The 15,570-nt window shown below is 35.7% G+C and overlaps 2 protein-coding genes across 2 annotated transcripts; one reads left to right on the top strand and one right to left on the bottom strand.

The window, feature by feature from the left end:
• The first annotated feature begins 2,021 nt into the window (after positions 1 to 2,021).
• Positions 2,022 to 8,954, top strand: UPL5 (ubiquitin protein ligase 5). The gene is made up of 3 exons (XM_011097654.3): positions 2,022 to 4,041; positions 6,671 to 7,260; positions 8,336 to 8,954. Exons 1-3 carry the CDS (start codon positions 2,286 to 2,288, stop codon positions 8,597 to 8,599), a joined length of 2,610 nt encoding a protein of 869 aa, XP_011095956.1. The 5' UTR covers positions 2,022 to 2,285; the 3' UTR covers positions 8,600 to 8,954.
• Positions 8,955 to 11,396: 2,442 nt separating this feature from the next.
• On the bottom strand, positions 11,397 to 12,516 carry LOC105175268 (uncharacterized). The gene is made up of 2 exons (XM_088876055.1): positions 12,357 to 12,516; positions 11,397 to 12,059 (listed from the first exon to the last, which is right to left on the bottom strand). Exons 1-2 carry the CDS (start codon positions 12,369 to 12,371, stop codon positions 11,559 to 11,561), a joined length of 516 nt encoding a protein of 171 aa, XP_088732181.1. The 5' UTR covers positions 12,372 to 12,516; the 3' UTR covers positions 11,397 to 11,558.
• Between the last annotated feature and the right edge of the window lie 3,054 nt (positions 12,517 to 15,570).

A 15,570-nucleotide genomic window follows, 5' to 3' on the forward strand; every position in this document is an offset into this window, starting at 1 on the left:
AGCCTGCATCAAATCCGGATGTGCTTGTTTAATTTTTTTTTTTTTGATATTGAGATTTTTTTATAAACAATTATTTAAATTTATAATGGCTTTTGTAATAAATAAATAATAAATTAAATCACACAAAAGATTATATACAAAAAAATAATAGTTAAGAATATATAATGAACTTAAACAAAAAAAAGCCCGATCGAAAGATTAGGTGGTCTGTGGGCACTGGGCTGGGCTGGTCCTAAGTATTGACTCTTGGAATTGGCTCAAGACCAGCCCGATCCCAAGCGAGCTTGGACCAAATCAATCTATTGTTTTGTTGGTTCAACCAAGTTCTAATTAGATTAGTCCAATCCGATCTACTGTAAATCTTGATGCGAAAGCAATACATGAATAATCGATCATTTTTTCAACTAGGAAATATCAAGCTAGATTGCATTGATGCATAATAGCGTGCATGATATTTCTTTTCAATCGCACGATATTATTTTCGTGTTAAGTGCAAAAACAAAAAAACAAAAATCATTTTGATTCAGTAGAAAGAGAGCAAATTATTCTTGTTCTACCAAAAAATTACTGAAGTGGAAGGTATTTTCAGTCGAGCTCAAATACAAAACAATCAAGGATCAACTTGGTACGCATATATACATGACCTTAAAAAAAAAGGAAAGCGATGGACCAAAACGCTACCATAACACAAACATTGCATTTATTAGATTGTGATAAATACTATGGTATATTTTATTAAATTCTCACACTGTTATTTTGATTTAGAATAAATCATGTATACCTGTACTCATAAATGTACATAACATAATAAAAAAATTATAATAATGTAATCGAGTGAAATAGGTCCGAATTTACCCCAAATATTTGTTGTATTCAGTTAGTCAAATCGAAATTTATTTTTTGTGATTTAAGAATTGAAATTAAAAAAAAGTCAAAATTAAATGTACACAATTAATAAATTACCTTTTCTATTCTTTTCAAAATCACAACATCTTCATTAATTTTAATGCTGATTTACTAGATTCATACAATAGCCACATAATCTTTTAATAGCTGCTACCATTCAATGAATAATACAGTTGTTCATTTGTTTGTTTCTACTTTATTGAAAAAATATACAGCTAAGTAATCAAATATTTCAATTCATTTAATTAAAATGGCCCTTCCCCTAATTAATTTTGAATTATCATCCTCAATTTATTTATTTCCTCTTTCCCTTCTCTGATTTGGGCAAAACAATAAATAATAATAAGAAATGAATCAAGGATAAATTACAACGATCTCCCTTAAAGTTTTATATAGTTACGAATATTTTTATTATTTGAAAAATTACTAATATTCTCTAATTTTAACTGTTGTCTAACAATTAACCCTATCCGTTAGATTTCCATCTATTTTCTTATGGTGAACTGACCAAAATATTTAATGTTATAATTTAATTTTTTAATATTTTTACCAAGTGGATTTTTATTAACTTTTTCATCCACTCTGTTCGATTTTTTTTTATAAGTTTTTAATTCTTTCTAAAAAATATAGTAAGCAAAAAGTTGACAATTTCACACCTCCAATTTCTTCAAATATTAGGGATGTATTTTTATAATTTTTCAGATAATGAGGGGTATTCATAATTATGACAAATTTCAGAAAAAAAAAATATTGTAATTTACCGAAGAATATAATTTAGTGTGGAAGTCATATTCATCCATATATATACGAATATGATTTTTTTTATTCAAATAAGATTTGATCTGAATCGAATTAATAATAGAATAAATGTGATATTTTTGTTGTGTGACTGATAATTTAAATTCGAGAAATCGGATCTAATTTTTAATTTTGCATACACATTCTTATCCTTATCATGAACATGTTATTTAAATTGATGTGTTGAACCAACACTGATTTAAAATAATAAAATAAAAAAAGAAGACGTAGATATCCGCGGGAATCAATGTCTAGTTTGGTCATTTGAGCAAAAGTAGCGTAAGAAAATCTTTCACCATTTTCGCTGAACCCTTTTGGCCTTTTCTACAATTCTCATCGCTCTCGCGTTTACACACACTAACACACACACAGTTGTTTTTGTTGTTGTTTGGGTCTTCTTTCGGTGAGTCTCTCTCTTTCTATCTCTGTTTCTCTCTCTCTCTCTCTCTCTCTCCCCAAAGATTTCAAAGATTTCTCACAGAGTGGAGAAAGTGGGGGGGTTTTGTTGTGAAGGGGAGGGGGTTTAGAATTCCATGGGCTCAGGCCCACCGTAGGAAACCCCCTGCTCCTCTATACCCCAGATGTCGTCATCTCTCTCCAACTCCAAGCGCAAGCTCGACGATTATGCTGCCGATGACGCCCTTTCCCTTCTCCCCCTAAACCCTACGGCTACCAGGATGCGCAAGGACCAGAACGCCCTCCCCTCCTCCTCCTCCAATTCCCCTCCCTCCCCCCGCCCCCTCGCCTCCCGCCACCGATCACCCTTTCTTGACTCTTCTCGCTCCCTCACTCGCCTCCAATTTTTCGTCCGCATACTCTCTGACTACACCCTCGTACTCCATGCCGATTCTTCCGACACAATTAAATCAATTCACGAGAAAATTCACTCGATCACGGGTATTCCCATCATCGAGCAGAGGTTGATTTACCGGGGGAAACAGTTACAGTGGGAGCAGACCTTGGATGAATGTATGGTTCAAAACGATGCTGGTCTGCACTTGGTTGGCCGTATGCGGAGCACGGAGCACCCTCAGGCCTGGCAGTTGATCAACGATGTTGTTTCCTTGATTTTCTACCTCTACAAGAACAACCCTCCGCGGCCCCCGCCATCACTTCTTGCTCTGTCGCCGCCTAAAACTGTGAAATCAATGCTTCTTGAATTCTTGTCAATGACTCCACGGAATGACTCTGATCAAGCGTCTGGGCATCTTCAGATTTTCAATGCGTCTTCTGCACCCGCAGCACTGGTAATGCTCTATATGTCTTCTCATAGACCTAACAAGGAGGCTGCAGATGACGCCATTAGACAGGTTATTAGTTCCTGTAAAACTATTTTGCCTAAGCATACATATCATCAATGTGTGCCGATAGTTATGGAGTTCTGCAGGTTGTTGAATAGGGCGGCGGGAACTGATGACAAATTATATGGTTTATGTCGAAGCAGTTTGGGAACGATGCTGGAGTATATTGAGATTGGGGAAAAGAATGGGGTAATTGGGCTTCGTGATATATTTCCTTTTGTTAGTGAATTAGCAGCTAAGCTGTCCCATGATTTGGTGGTAAGTATGGAGTCAACTACTTCTCCAGGGCCATCATTGGATGACGTTACTGATTTCTCTGCATATCTGGCACCTGCAAGGAGTGAGATTAAGAAAGATGTAGGATTTTCTAGCCCAATTGGAGTTCCCTTGAGTGAGGAGTGTTTTAATGTGTCAGTGTGTTATGCAGATGAAATTATTCTTTTGCATGGGATTTTCATTGATTTACTAAGTAAATTGGAGAAGTGTTTGGTGAAAATTGAAGAGCTTGTTGACTTGGTAATGCAACAGGATGGTGAGGTGGTTATGGTTGGTTGTTGCCAGTATCTTGCTATTTTGAAGGAACTTAATAAAATTTCACAACTTTATTATGGTTGCGAAGAGATGTTTTGGGAGGTCATGAAGCGGAGAAAGGGTGCTATATGTTATCTTATTGTCAGGTATGCAAAGAGGAGTGATGACCATAAGTGGATTCTTCAGTATAAGGAAGTGACCAATTTTGAGGCAAGGAGGCATTTAGCAATGATGATGCTTCCTGAGGTGAAGGATGAGTATGATGATCTGCATGAAATGCTCATTGACCGTTCCCATCTGTTGGCGGAATCATTTGAGTACATTGCACGTGCAGATGCAGAATCACTGCGTGCTGGTTTGTTTATGGAGTTCAAGAATGAGGAGGCCACTGGTCCTGGTGTCTTGCGGGAGTGGTTTTTCTTGGTCTGCCAAGCAATCTTCAACCCTGAAAATGCCCTCTTTGTAGCTTGCCCTAATGATCGTAGAAGGTTCTTTCCAAATCCAGGTATGAAAATAAGATATTTTCTTTAACAAGATATATTGTTCTTCCTTGCAACAGTATTTTATTCTTAGATTTCATGCTGCTTCCAATTGCTGAAACTTAGATATCTATAACAAGTAAATAGATACACAGAATCCTGTCTACTACTGCTTGTCAAATTACATGCAAAAGGGAAGCAATTAGGATAAAGTATTGAATCTCTATTTTGTCATCCAGGTGAAGTTCATTGTTCTATCCTTGTCAATGCTGTGGTTTTTGTAATGCTGATTTCCCTCTCTTGTTCGATAGTAAACAATTTTAAAATATGAACTTAGGTCTTGATTATTATCTCTGAAAAGTAGTAGTAACATAATGAAATTGATGGACAGTACACAATCTATTTATTAAGTTTCCTGGCTGTTGCTGGCGAGATAAGATGAATTGTAGGCAAGAACTTCTTACTAAATTGTCATGTAGGTATAGGAAATATGTATGAAGCACCTCTTGTGGCAGCTGAAAATAAGAAACGGAAGAAGAGATTGTTGCACCATACCTGGTCATGGTAGAAATGTGATCTTTATCTTTAAAGTTTGACACCAATGAGCAAACATATCAAACTCTCCTCTGTAGTGCATTCTTTTTTATCTTGAATCACCTCCTTTTTATCTATTTCCTGGTGGGGCTCAGACTTGGGGAAACAGAGCTGACAGCGCCAAAACCAGTTATTGGCCTTAGAATATACCTGTATTATGAACTGTATTAATAACTCATTTTGGACCATAAGCTTTTGACAGTTTTTAAGATTGACAATATTCATGACCATTTAAGAAAATGTAACCCTTCTTTCTTCTACAATTTTTAGTTTTTCTTTAAAGTTTACCATGTCTGATGCGACTTTTCTTATCTCTTCATATGCTTTGTGGCTTGTGATGTGATTTTGGAAATTGAAATTATGTGATGGACAAGGTTGGTCTGAGTTTGCTTAAGAGACAAATGTGGTGATACTTCTTTTTTTGGCTATTATTAAAATGTGTGGGTTTTTCTAATGGTCAAAGTGAGTTTTTTCCTTGTTGGGTGAGGGTGGTGGACTGGTGGACAAGGTTGGTCTGAGTTTCCTTGTTGGTTGTTCTACTTGTTTCCTTTTCATTTGTGTTATCAGGATTCAGGACGAAGTGTTGGAGACTGATTAGTGATAATTTCTTGCTTTAACCAGATACTGTTGCTTCACAAATAGATTAATTTCCAACTGATACTTATTAGCATACAAAACTTATTGACAACTTTGCCTAATCTAGTGGTATGAGTCCCAGACTTGAAAATTGTATAAAAATAAGACTAAATCAGACTGGACCAGTCTGAAGATGCAACTTCTCTCAGCGCCTATGATATCCTGTCCTGATTGTATGTTTACTTTAGTTAAAACTTTCTGTCCCACAAAAGTCTCCTCCCAATCAAAGCATCATTTGCTCTCCCCCTTCTTCCAAACCCACCCTACCCCACCCCCAATTTTGTGTTTAAGCTAAACGCTATATTCTGGAGGACTTTTGAAGATTCAAGGATTTTCGAACGACTTGTGGGGAGTCAGCTTCCAGGTAGATAGAAATCTAGGGGACTCTGGGAAGACGCTATGAGGCCATGTGATGAGCTTGTATATTAGCATAATTGGTGGGCAGCTTTGGGCTGGTTTCAGAAAAATTATAAAGGAGGTCCACCCAGAGTCCAGTGGCTGTGCTGGAATGCAGCTGGCTGACTTAATTCTCTTAGCATGTAGGAGTAGTTTACACTTTTATCAGGGATGTACTGTAGATTGGTGATTCTTCTCTCTCTTCTTTTCTATCTATCTATATATTTTCTGGAATAAGACCACCTGAAGGTTATTGACACAAATTCTTGGTAGCCAACCTAATCTGGTCAGGGAAAGAGAATGGAAACCCAATCAAGAGGGGAAAAGAGGGGAATTTATGCTTTTTGTAAAGTTATGTTGTAGTTTTTCCATTTAGTGAGGTCTTCTCTCTTGGTCTCACTCATTTACCCAAGTGCAATCTGTTAACTGAGATAAGTTTGGGATTTTGAACCAATTTAGGAATCCGCTTAACCTTGAGTTATTTCTTATTGATTTTGCTACAAAATCAATTTATTTAGGAGCTTCTGAGCTTGGTTAATTTAAAATAAATGTGTATTCTTTTTTTCTGTACTTGCAATTTTCTACGCCATTTTACATGTGGAAAGGAGGTAAAACAGTTACTTGTCAGCCTATGTTGGATTCTCTTGTTTCACACTGGACTTTGGGTACCGTTTGATTTCTATTTTGCTTTAATTGGTCATGCTCTAAGAGCTATAGAAAGTAAGCATGTGTTCTTTCATTGTAGGCTAAGGTGGCCTCTGTTTTATCTGTGTAGTGGAGATTTCTGACAGTGGTCATGATTCTTTCAGTAAATTGGCATACTTCAGGAAAAAAACAGCACTTAGAAATGTTCTTCAGGGAAACCAAGAATCTATTTCACTATGACTTACTCCTATGCCTTTTCACATTTCATTTGCAATGTACTTTGATCTTGGTTTCTCTAAATCATGTTTATTAACACACTTATAATTGGATGAACTTATGATAACGCCAACAATTTTCATTGTGTTCATTGTTTTACATTTGCAGCATCTAAGGTGGATCCTTTGCACCTTGAATATTTTAGCTTCTCTGGCAGGGTAATTGCGTTAGCTTTGATGCATAAAGTACAAGTTGGCGTTGTATTTGATCGTGTGTTCTTTTCGCAATTAGCTGGGCATACTATTACCTTGGAAGATATAAGGGATGCAGATCCCTTTCTATATAGTAGCTGCAAGCAAATTTTGGAGATGGATTCTGAGGCTGTGGATCAAGATGCCTTAGGTTTAACTTTTGTTCATGAAATTGAGGAGCTGGGAACGAGGAAGGTTGTAGAGCTATGCCCTGGTGGGAGAAGCATGGTTGTAAATAGTAAAAACAGGAGGCAGTATGTTGATTCTCTTATTCAACACCGCTTTGTGATAGCTATTGCTGAACAGGTAGCCCATTTTGCTCAAGGTTTTGCAGACATTATGAGTTGTAGACGGCTCCAGAGGTCTTTTTTCCAATGCCTGGATCCAGAAGATCTTGACTGGATGCTACATGGCAGTGAAAGGGAAATCTCTGTAGATGATTGGAAAGCACACACAGAGTATCATGGATTCGTAGAAACTGATGTTCAGATATCCTGGTTTTGGAAGGTATGTTGGCAGAGTGTTTTTGGTTGATCTCCTTTCATCCAGAATACACATACATCCGCTCACAGATCCTTTAGATTGATTCCTATTGAAGCTTTTCCACTTTTGTTTGTTTATACATAACATGTTCATTATGATACTATGGCATATGTGCACCATTTAGTATCACGTATTTCATTTATGAACAGATACATAATCCTTTACTCTCCTAATTACTCCCAAATCATTTATAGAGTGAAAGAATATGGCTGAGGTTTATGTTCATGCATGCTTGTTTACACATGGGACATGTGAAACTCAATTGGTCAAGCACCAGTCTTTTGATATGCATAAATGTGAAGTTTTTGTCTTTTTGATTTCAACTTTTTCTTCGGAAGGGATATAAGATTCATGTCATTTTTTGTGAGGCTAGTAAATCAACTTTTGCTTAATGTCCGGAAATATGAATAATTTAAGCAAGCACGATCTCTTTAAGTGTCTTGTACCATCAGAATTCTGATGAAGTTACTTGTGTGACCTTGTATTCATAAATCAAATTGTAGAGTTGATGATATTTCAAAATCCCCAAACATTTCTTGTTTTCCATAAGATTTTTTTGGGAAATAAGTATGTAGATTGTCCAAAACAACGAACTCCATACCCATATTGTTGCAATGTGAATGCTTGTTTAACTAATCGTGAGGCATTGCATTACTTGAAAGTGCCCATTATAGATAATGTTTAGGGATTCTTCAACCTTTGATAGATTTATGGATTATCCTTGAACATTTCATTTGCTTACAAGCATGATGTAGACGGTGATTTAGTATAAATAGAGACATTCGCACAAATATGTTTCATGTAATTGGAAATATTCATTCTTTGTATATAGTCCCAGCTTCCCTCTGGAAGCTTTCACTTCTTTTCTGAGTACATATTTGATGCTATCCATTAATTTACACAGCTCCTCAAGATGTAAATTCAAATAGTTCCTAGACCATTTGAGATTAGTAACATAGTTAAACTGCTCCCGGATTGTCTGCCTCTTGAGTAATTTAATGGCTCTCATTTGTTTATTATGTTAATTTCATGCTTCCAGATTGTTGGGCGTATGACGAGAGAGCAGAAAAAGGTTCTCCTCTTCTTCTGGACCTCAATCAAATATTTACCTGTCGAAGGTTTCAGTGGTTTGGCCTCACGGCTTTACATTTATAGGACTTCCGAGTCCTTTGACCGTCTGCCTTCATCTCATACATGCTTTTACCGATTGTGTTTCCCTGCTTACCCTACCATTACTGTCATGCAAGATCGTCTTCGTATCATTACTCAAGAGCATGTAGGTTGCAGCTTTGGTACTTGGTAAAAATCTCGGATTTTGGGATTGTGCACATAGTAGAATTGGTATTAGTTTTGTATATAAATAGATGACTCTTTTGACTATTTTGGCACTCGACTATGAGCTGTCTCGCTTTCTTTGATAAAGATTGTAGTTACTAGTGCCCTCTTCATAAACTGTTGATATGGGTACCTCATGATTATAAGTTAAGTATATAGAGAGGCAAGAAGGGTGAAAAATTCAGGTGCCTTGAAATTGAAGAGTGGATATGGTTTCTCCTCTGTTCTTGTTCTATTGTAAATTGTAGTGTGCTTTTTGCACTAAATTCGGATATTTTGGTAAAGCGCAGATTGCCAAATTCTTGCATGATTTGGAAGCGTAAGACATAGTTGAAATTTTCACCCTTAAATACCACCAACAAAAAAGAAAGAGAAAAGAGAGATTATGACTACCTGACTCTTGATAACTTGATCATGTATTCATCTAGCCACCATGTTGAAGTATTATTTCATCACTTAAAAAAGTGGTAGTGCAAATGTAGCTAGGCTTCTACTGATTATGGTTTGCTTCATTCAACGAGAGAGTATCAACAACCTGAAACCTCCATATGAACAGAATGCCTATCCAATTTCGATCTTCTTTTGTTATGATTTGTTTGGGCACCTTTATTTCTTTTGGTTTTCCTCGGATTCAAATTTCTGTTTTGTATCTGTTATGTTTTATTTGGGTTGATAGATATGGAACTCAAGACTTGAAAAGTATAGTCACAAATTCATCGAACTTATTTGAATAATTCAAATAAAAAAATAGGGTAAAAAGTATTTTGCTTCAAATTATAGCTGTTTTTATAGTTTGTCTTCTCACTTGGTATCCTTTTAATTTGCCATATTAATTACACGAGTTCTGCAAATTATAATTTTAGACTACTTTTTGGTGGAATTTTACACCAAAAAATTGTTACATGTAGTACGTATGTATAATTTTTCACCACAAAATCTCTCATTTGGTATTTTTAAAAATACACCTTGATACAAGCAAAGAATAGTGGTGGTCGGTCCACTTGGAGTGGAAAGTAGTAAAATAAAGTGTTGGGATATAAAGCATAAACTAGCCAATTGAGAGTGTAACTGCTCGATTTTCGTGTACAAATGAGATGTTAATACTGAAAGAAAACACTCAATTCGAAATTATATTGTTCTTTTCAACTAAAGTTGAAGCATGAATGTAAAAGTTTTAGTATGTAGGCTCAAAGTGTAAAAATATGCCTGCCTCCTGCTAGGGGGAGCTCTTTATTTATAAACAATCATCAATTGTTTAGAGAAGATCACGATTTTAGAAGAGTATGATTTCAAAGTGATTAGATAAGGCTAGATTTTTCACAGATTCTGTAGAGGATTCCTAGCGGTTGCGGGATCCCCTGAATTTGGTGGAGGATTATTTCTTGATGGTTGAAGACACGCATTCTGAGGAAGTAATTGGAGCTCATTGTGGATGAAAGTATCCTCTAGGGATAAGGATATCATGCGAAACTTTTTTGCTAGGCAATTAGGGAGACGCCTTCTCGGGGTCAAGCTTTTAAGCTTTAGATGTTACTTCTGGCCGGAGATGCCACGTGTACTCAAAAGAGTTGTTGGCTCTATTTGATTCTATGAGGTGTACCTTCAGAGATCTTATATGAATGTCACTTAAGCCACATGTGGACGCCATGTAAGGTGGGCTTTAACTATATTGACTGGGGTCTTTAAGTCCCTAAGCTTTCTTATGGACTTATGAGATCTTTTTGAATTTGGGCCCTTTTAGATTTGAATGAACTCTTACTACCCCTTTGGGATTCTACTCGAATTGGGCTTCTTGGGAGCAACTTGAGCCCTTACCCAGAATTGAGCTTCTTTAGGAGCATCTTAGGACTTGTATTCAGCTAGAAGTTTGTGATTCCCTTTTCCTTTTGGACTGCTTGAGCTTCTTTGAGCTAAAGCGTTTCTATGGGCATCAACCATATTTTTATGATAAAAAATAATATTTAACAAACCCCATAATTTAGAAATAAAGAAGATTCTTGCACATATGCCCTACATGTGTTCATTTTTTGTTGGAAAATTCCATCAGAATGTTGTTGGATGGCAACTAGCGAAACTCATGTAGTAATTTTTTAAAAAAAATGGTAAAATACAAAAATATAATAGTCCGGAAGGTGAAAAATATTTTTTATCGAGAAATTTTTTTGAATTCTTAGATCCTTATTTTAATTATATTCTTCGTCACATGGCGGTGAATTTCAAAATATAAAGTCATTTAATTTTTTTTTCCAAATTTATTCACCAAATTCAAATCATTCAATTAGAATATTTTTTATTCTATTTTATTCGTACTCAAAATTAATTTTTCATAACTCTATTAGCTTTTTCTAATAAATTTTATTTGTTCAAGCAACATATATATTTAGATAATAATTTAATTTCACGCCTGCGGGCGTACCAGTATACTAGTTTGAATAGCTTTGAAATAAAGATGAATCCAACTTTTCCCGCAAATCCATTTCTCCTACTCCTCCATCTATCATGCTTTTTGCCTTTTGGGTGGTGGGGTATCTCCCAATACATACATGATAATGAGAAGGCTAAACATAATTCATCATAAGACGAATAGCATAGTATATCAAGACGACATATATTTATTAATTCAAGGCTGATCAGGATCACATCCATCAAACCAAGAATATCATCATCATCATATAGAGTAAAGGAACACTGTGCTTGAACCACTCTATAATAACACTGGAATAGAGTAGAGTGTTGATCCAAGTGCTCCTACTCATCTCACTCCCTTCCAAATATAATTCTGCCTTTTTCAAATAAAAATACCCCAATACAGAATACAATAATACCAAATCATAAACATATCAAAAAGAAATAATTAATAAAGCTTAATTTTGGCATAACCATCCAAATACTTCCATCAATTTCTCTATTGCTTCTTCCACTTCTCCTCACTCCTCAGTTTTCTCAGCTGCAACTTCCGCCGCTGCGTCAGTCGGGGCAGCTTCTTCTGTGGCGGCGGCTTCCTCCGCGGGAGGGGCAGCCTCTGGCTCAGCCGTCGGCTCCTCTTCCTTGGCGGCTTCTTGAGTCTCCTCTACAGCAGCCGGCACCTCTGGCTCCTTCTCTGGAGCAGCCTCCTCTGTTGTTTCCGCCTCAGGTGCGGGCTCTTCAGCCGCAACTTCCTCAGCAGCGGCTTCTGTGGCTGCAGCTGGTTCCTCAGTGGCAACTTTCTCTGTCTCGGCTTCAGGTGCTGGCTCCTCAGCCGGTACAGCCTTTTCAGTTGATTCCTGGGGCGGTACTTCCTCAGTCACCACCTCGGCGGCTGGTGCCTCCTCCGTCACGGCTGCGGGTGCCTCCTCCGTCACGGCTGTGGATGCCTCCACCACCACCTCCTCTTTCTCCGGGGTGGCGATCACTGTCTCAGCCTGAACAGTCTGTGGAACCGATTCAACCTACATATAGAATGCGAAAACATTCTCACTTCAATTAATCAAAAACACCTTAAAAGACGTTGATCATACACCATAACAAACACTGATGAATATGTGAATGATCATATCATTCTACAATTCAATCAATGTACACTTGCAAATCTAATTGATAGGCAGGAACGAATGGTATCTTCATTTTCCATGAATGCATATCAAGTTTTCCATCCATTTTCATATTCAGCGGAAACCAAAGGATTTACACAAATCGCTATATATTAAACAAATGATATTTGTAGAGAAAACAAAAGAGATATATACCTCAGCTGTTGCCATCTTAGTATGAAGAGAAGAGTTGCGAAAGAATTAGTTAAAGAGGAGAGAGAGAGAGAGAGTGGGCAGTGAATGTGATGATGGGAAGTGATGAATGAGAGAGGGGTATTTATAGGGATAGAAATCAGAAACAAATCAGGGCAGCAATTAAGGTATCCAGAAATGCATAGTTGTAAACAGGAAATAATTAAAGGGGTTGATATGGCTTTCCGCTTTCCTCCCCCCTCCCTCTATTATTCATTTCTTACCTATTCTTTACGGGTTTAATGCAATTTATATTCTTATAATATTATAAATGAATAAATTATCTCTTTATAAAAAAATAAAATAATTTATTCTCTTATATTTTTTAAATAAAATTATTTCATTTCAAAACATACAAAAGAGTAAATTGCTATTTATTTTTCATAAGTAGATAATTTGCTCATTTGGAATATTATAAAAGAGTTGTTTTTCTGATTATATTAATATAAAACATAAAGACACTTCTCACTCATAACTCACAGTTTGTGAATTTATGACACCACTATACCATTTTTTTTATTGTATTGATATATTATTTTTAAATTTGTTCCCTTTTTTTAATCTTAAAATATAACATTTGATTTATATTTATACTATATAAATATTATTTATTAATTAGCCGTGGGGCCAACATGGAAAGAAAAGAGGAGAGGCAGATGGTGGACGCCATTTTCATATATTTTTTGGCTCCATGGCTTCTTCAGTGGTTTGCGCAGAAGGCGACTGATCATCATCATCACCATGCTTCCATTCCTTTTTAATTATGCCTTTTTTTCCTCTTTCAAATGAAAATTCTATCCTATTTTTAACATTGATTTAATTGTAGGGATTAACGACTCAAAAATTCATTTACTTGTAGTGATTCATAGGTGAAACTATTATTTTTCACGTTACATTTGGTCACGTTGATAAATATTATTGTGTAATTAATTAATCAGCACTCTTTAATGATATATTAATCACGTAATAAACATAATATACATATCATTTAATTTAATTTATTTGGATGTGACCGTATTTAAATTTGAATTAAAAAATTTCCTTGATTGAGATTGCAAAGCTGTATAAATTAATGGTGGTAATAAAATGTATAATTGTTATAGTTGTATGGATGAATTGGGTTGAAAATCTTTATATTAAAAAAAGAAAAAAGGAATCAATTAAAATGATGATTTGACGGTGAAATTGGGAATGTTTAACCGTTTGAAAAGGAAACAGTTGATATGTGCATGGGATGTGGGGCAGATGGCGGTGACATCGCCAGCTAACCTTGCTTTATGAACCCTTCCTAAAGAGGATCGCCCCGCACCAATCAAGCGCTGATGTGGCGTACAACCAGATCCCCAACCTAGTGTGGGACCCAGCATGTGATGCTTTACCACTCGTGACATGGGCCCCATTTGCGTGCCGTCTGATGTCGCCACGCTGGATTACAGTCATCTCCACTCAACATCTGATCTTGTCTCCCCCCCCCTCTCTTCAATATAATATTACACCATTTTTCTTTTTTATATTTTTTCACCAACAATTTAGTTACATAATTGAATTCTGATTTTTTAAATACAGTCCCTCTTTTTTAATCATAAAACTTAGGATTTGAACTAAATAATATAAAAAACTAATCTCTAACTAAATAATGTAAAAAACTTCACTATTTCTCAAAATATGTGCAAAATACATATACAAAAAATGCGTTATTTTAACTGATATTATCAATACAAAATAAGCCTGTCAATTTTTAATTTTAAATTTTCAGTTATGGCAATACAAATGGTTGATTTAAACCCATCGCCAATATTTCAATAGTATTATAAATACATTATTAAATGGTAACAAGTGGATATTAATTATTATGAGACCTCGTGCTTAAATAAACGTTAGTTTTATTTTATTTTTTCTCTTTACTAATAAATTGAATCTTTCGAATGTGTATTTAAGAAAAAAAAAAAAAGTATCCCTTATGTTCTAATATATCAAATCAAAAAATATTATTATTTCCTATCTTTAGATTAATTTTGGTATGAGAATTTGAGTTATATTATAAGCAATGATTCAGTTTAGTAAGGAAAAAAGAAAGGATTTTTGTGGATGGTAGACTGAAATTGATGCAATAATACTAGTATAGGGGGTAGATGGTACGACCCTGTGGCCTACACCTATGCCTCTCTCTAAAGTGGGGTGTACTCTGTCAAGATCAAAAAGGTCGATTGATGGGTTGGACGGTGGAGAGGCCCCACTGCCCATGGGCCCATTTGGTTTTCGTGCCATTATTTGCTGCTGACCGTAACTCCAACCATTCGCATCACGCCATGTGGACAAAAAGGGTTGGGGGGGTGAAAGAGGATTGTGGCGTTTAGCATTTGGCCTACTACACCACCAGACGTCATCATATGATGTGGGTCCCGCCTTAATTTTCCAATTTAATCATCCAGACTATTTACGGATGTGGACGTGAGTCGGATCAGTTCTGAGAATTTAAGGATGTAAAAATGCTATTTGTAAAAACAATTTAGTACCCAACACGTCCAATTTGCAATTATATGTTGTAGGGTACGTACGTAGACGATGGGACTCTGTTCCTGATCTTATTATTTACAATCCAGGTCCATTTGAAAATATGATCTTGTTTATTGTAAACATAAAGAATATAATTTGACGTTGGATATTCGTTACTCCTATCTACATCATATTATATGAAAAAGTTAAATTATTTTTTGGCAACTTAACAATTTTTGGACGTTGAAAGAAGAGATAAGAGTACGTAATAAGTAAATAATAATATCAATGATATTTTAGTCTGGTGATTGAGGTTGAGGTTTCATGAGTGATATAATTTTATCATAATGTGACTTATTAATCAAAATTGATATATATCTCGATTTATTAATATTAATATATTTGTATAATTATTGTTTTTATATATATAAAAGAAAAGTAAACAGAAAATAGTTAATAATAATATGAGGCTTGGGCTTGGGCTTTTGGCAGGAATAATTAATTAAGGAAATGTATATTTGTTGGCTAGTCAAGGACAGAAATTAGTGTTACTTGTGAGCTGTGAAGGGCCATAACAAAGCTACAACTCCTGAATATAATTAATTATACGAATTTTATACAAAACTAACGATTAATAATTCCTGAATTATAAGCAGAGTGCTGTCCAAGTTGGTGTGAAGGG

The sequence above is a fragment of the Sesamum indicum genome, linkage group LG12 (assembly GCF_026168435.1).
Source record: "Sesamum indicum cultivar Baizhima isolate 11 linkage group LG12, ASM2616843v1, whole genome shotgun sequence".
Taxonomy (NCBI): Eukaryota; Viridiplantae; Streptophyta; class Magnoliopsida; order Lamiales; family Pedaliaceae; genus Sesamum; species Sesamum indicum.

Bases quoted from the DNA above. Each gene is read 5' to 3' on its own strand.
- UPL5 (XM_011097654.3), top strand. From the start codon at position 2,286: ATGTCGTCATCTCTCTCCAACTCCAAGCGCAAGCTCGACGATTATGCT. The intron at 4,042-6,670 runs GTATGAAAATAA...TTACATTTGCAG, and splicing joins AAGGTTCTTTCCAAATCCAG to CATCTAAGGTGGATCCTTTG. The intron at 7,261-8,335 runs GTATGTTGGCAG...TCATGCTTCCAG, and splicing joins AGATATCCTGGTTTTGGAAG to ATTGTTGGGCGTATGACGAG.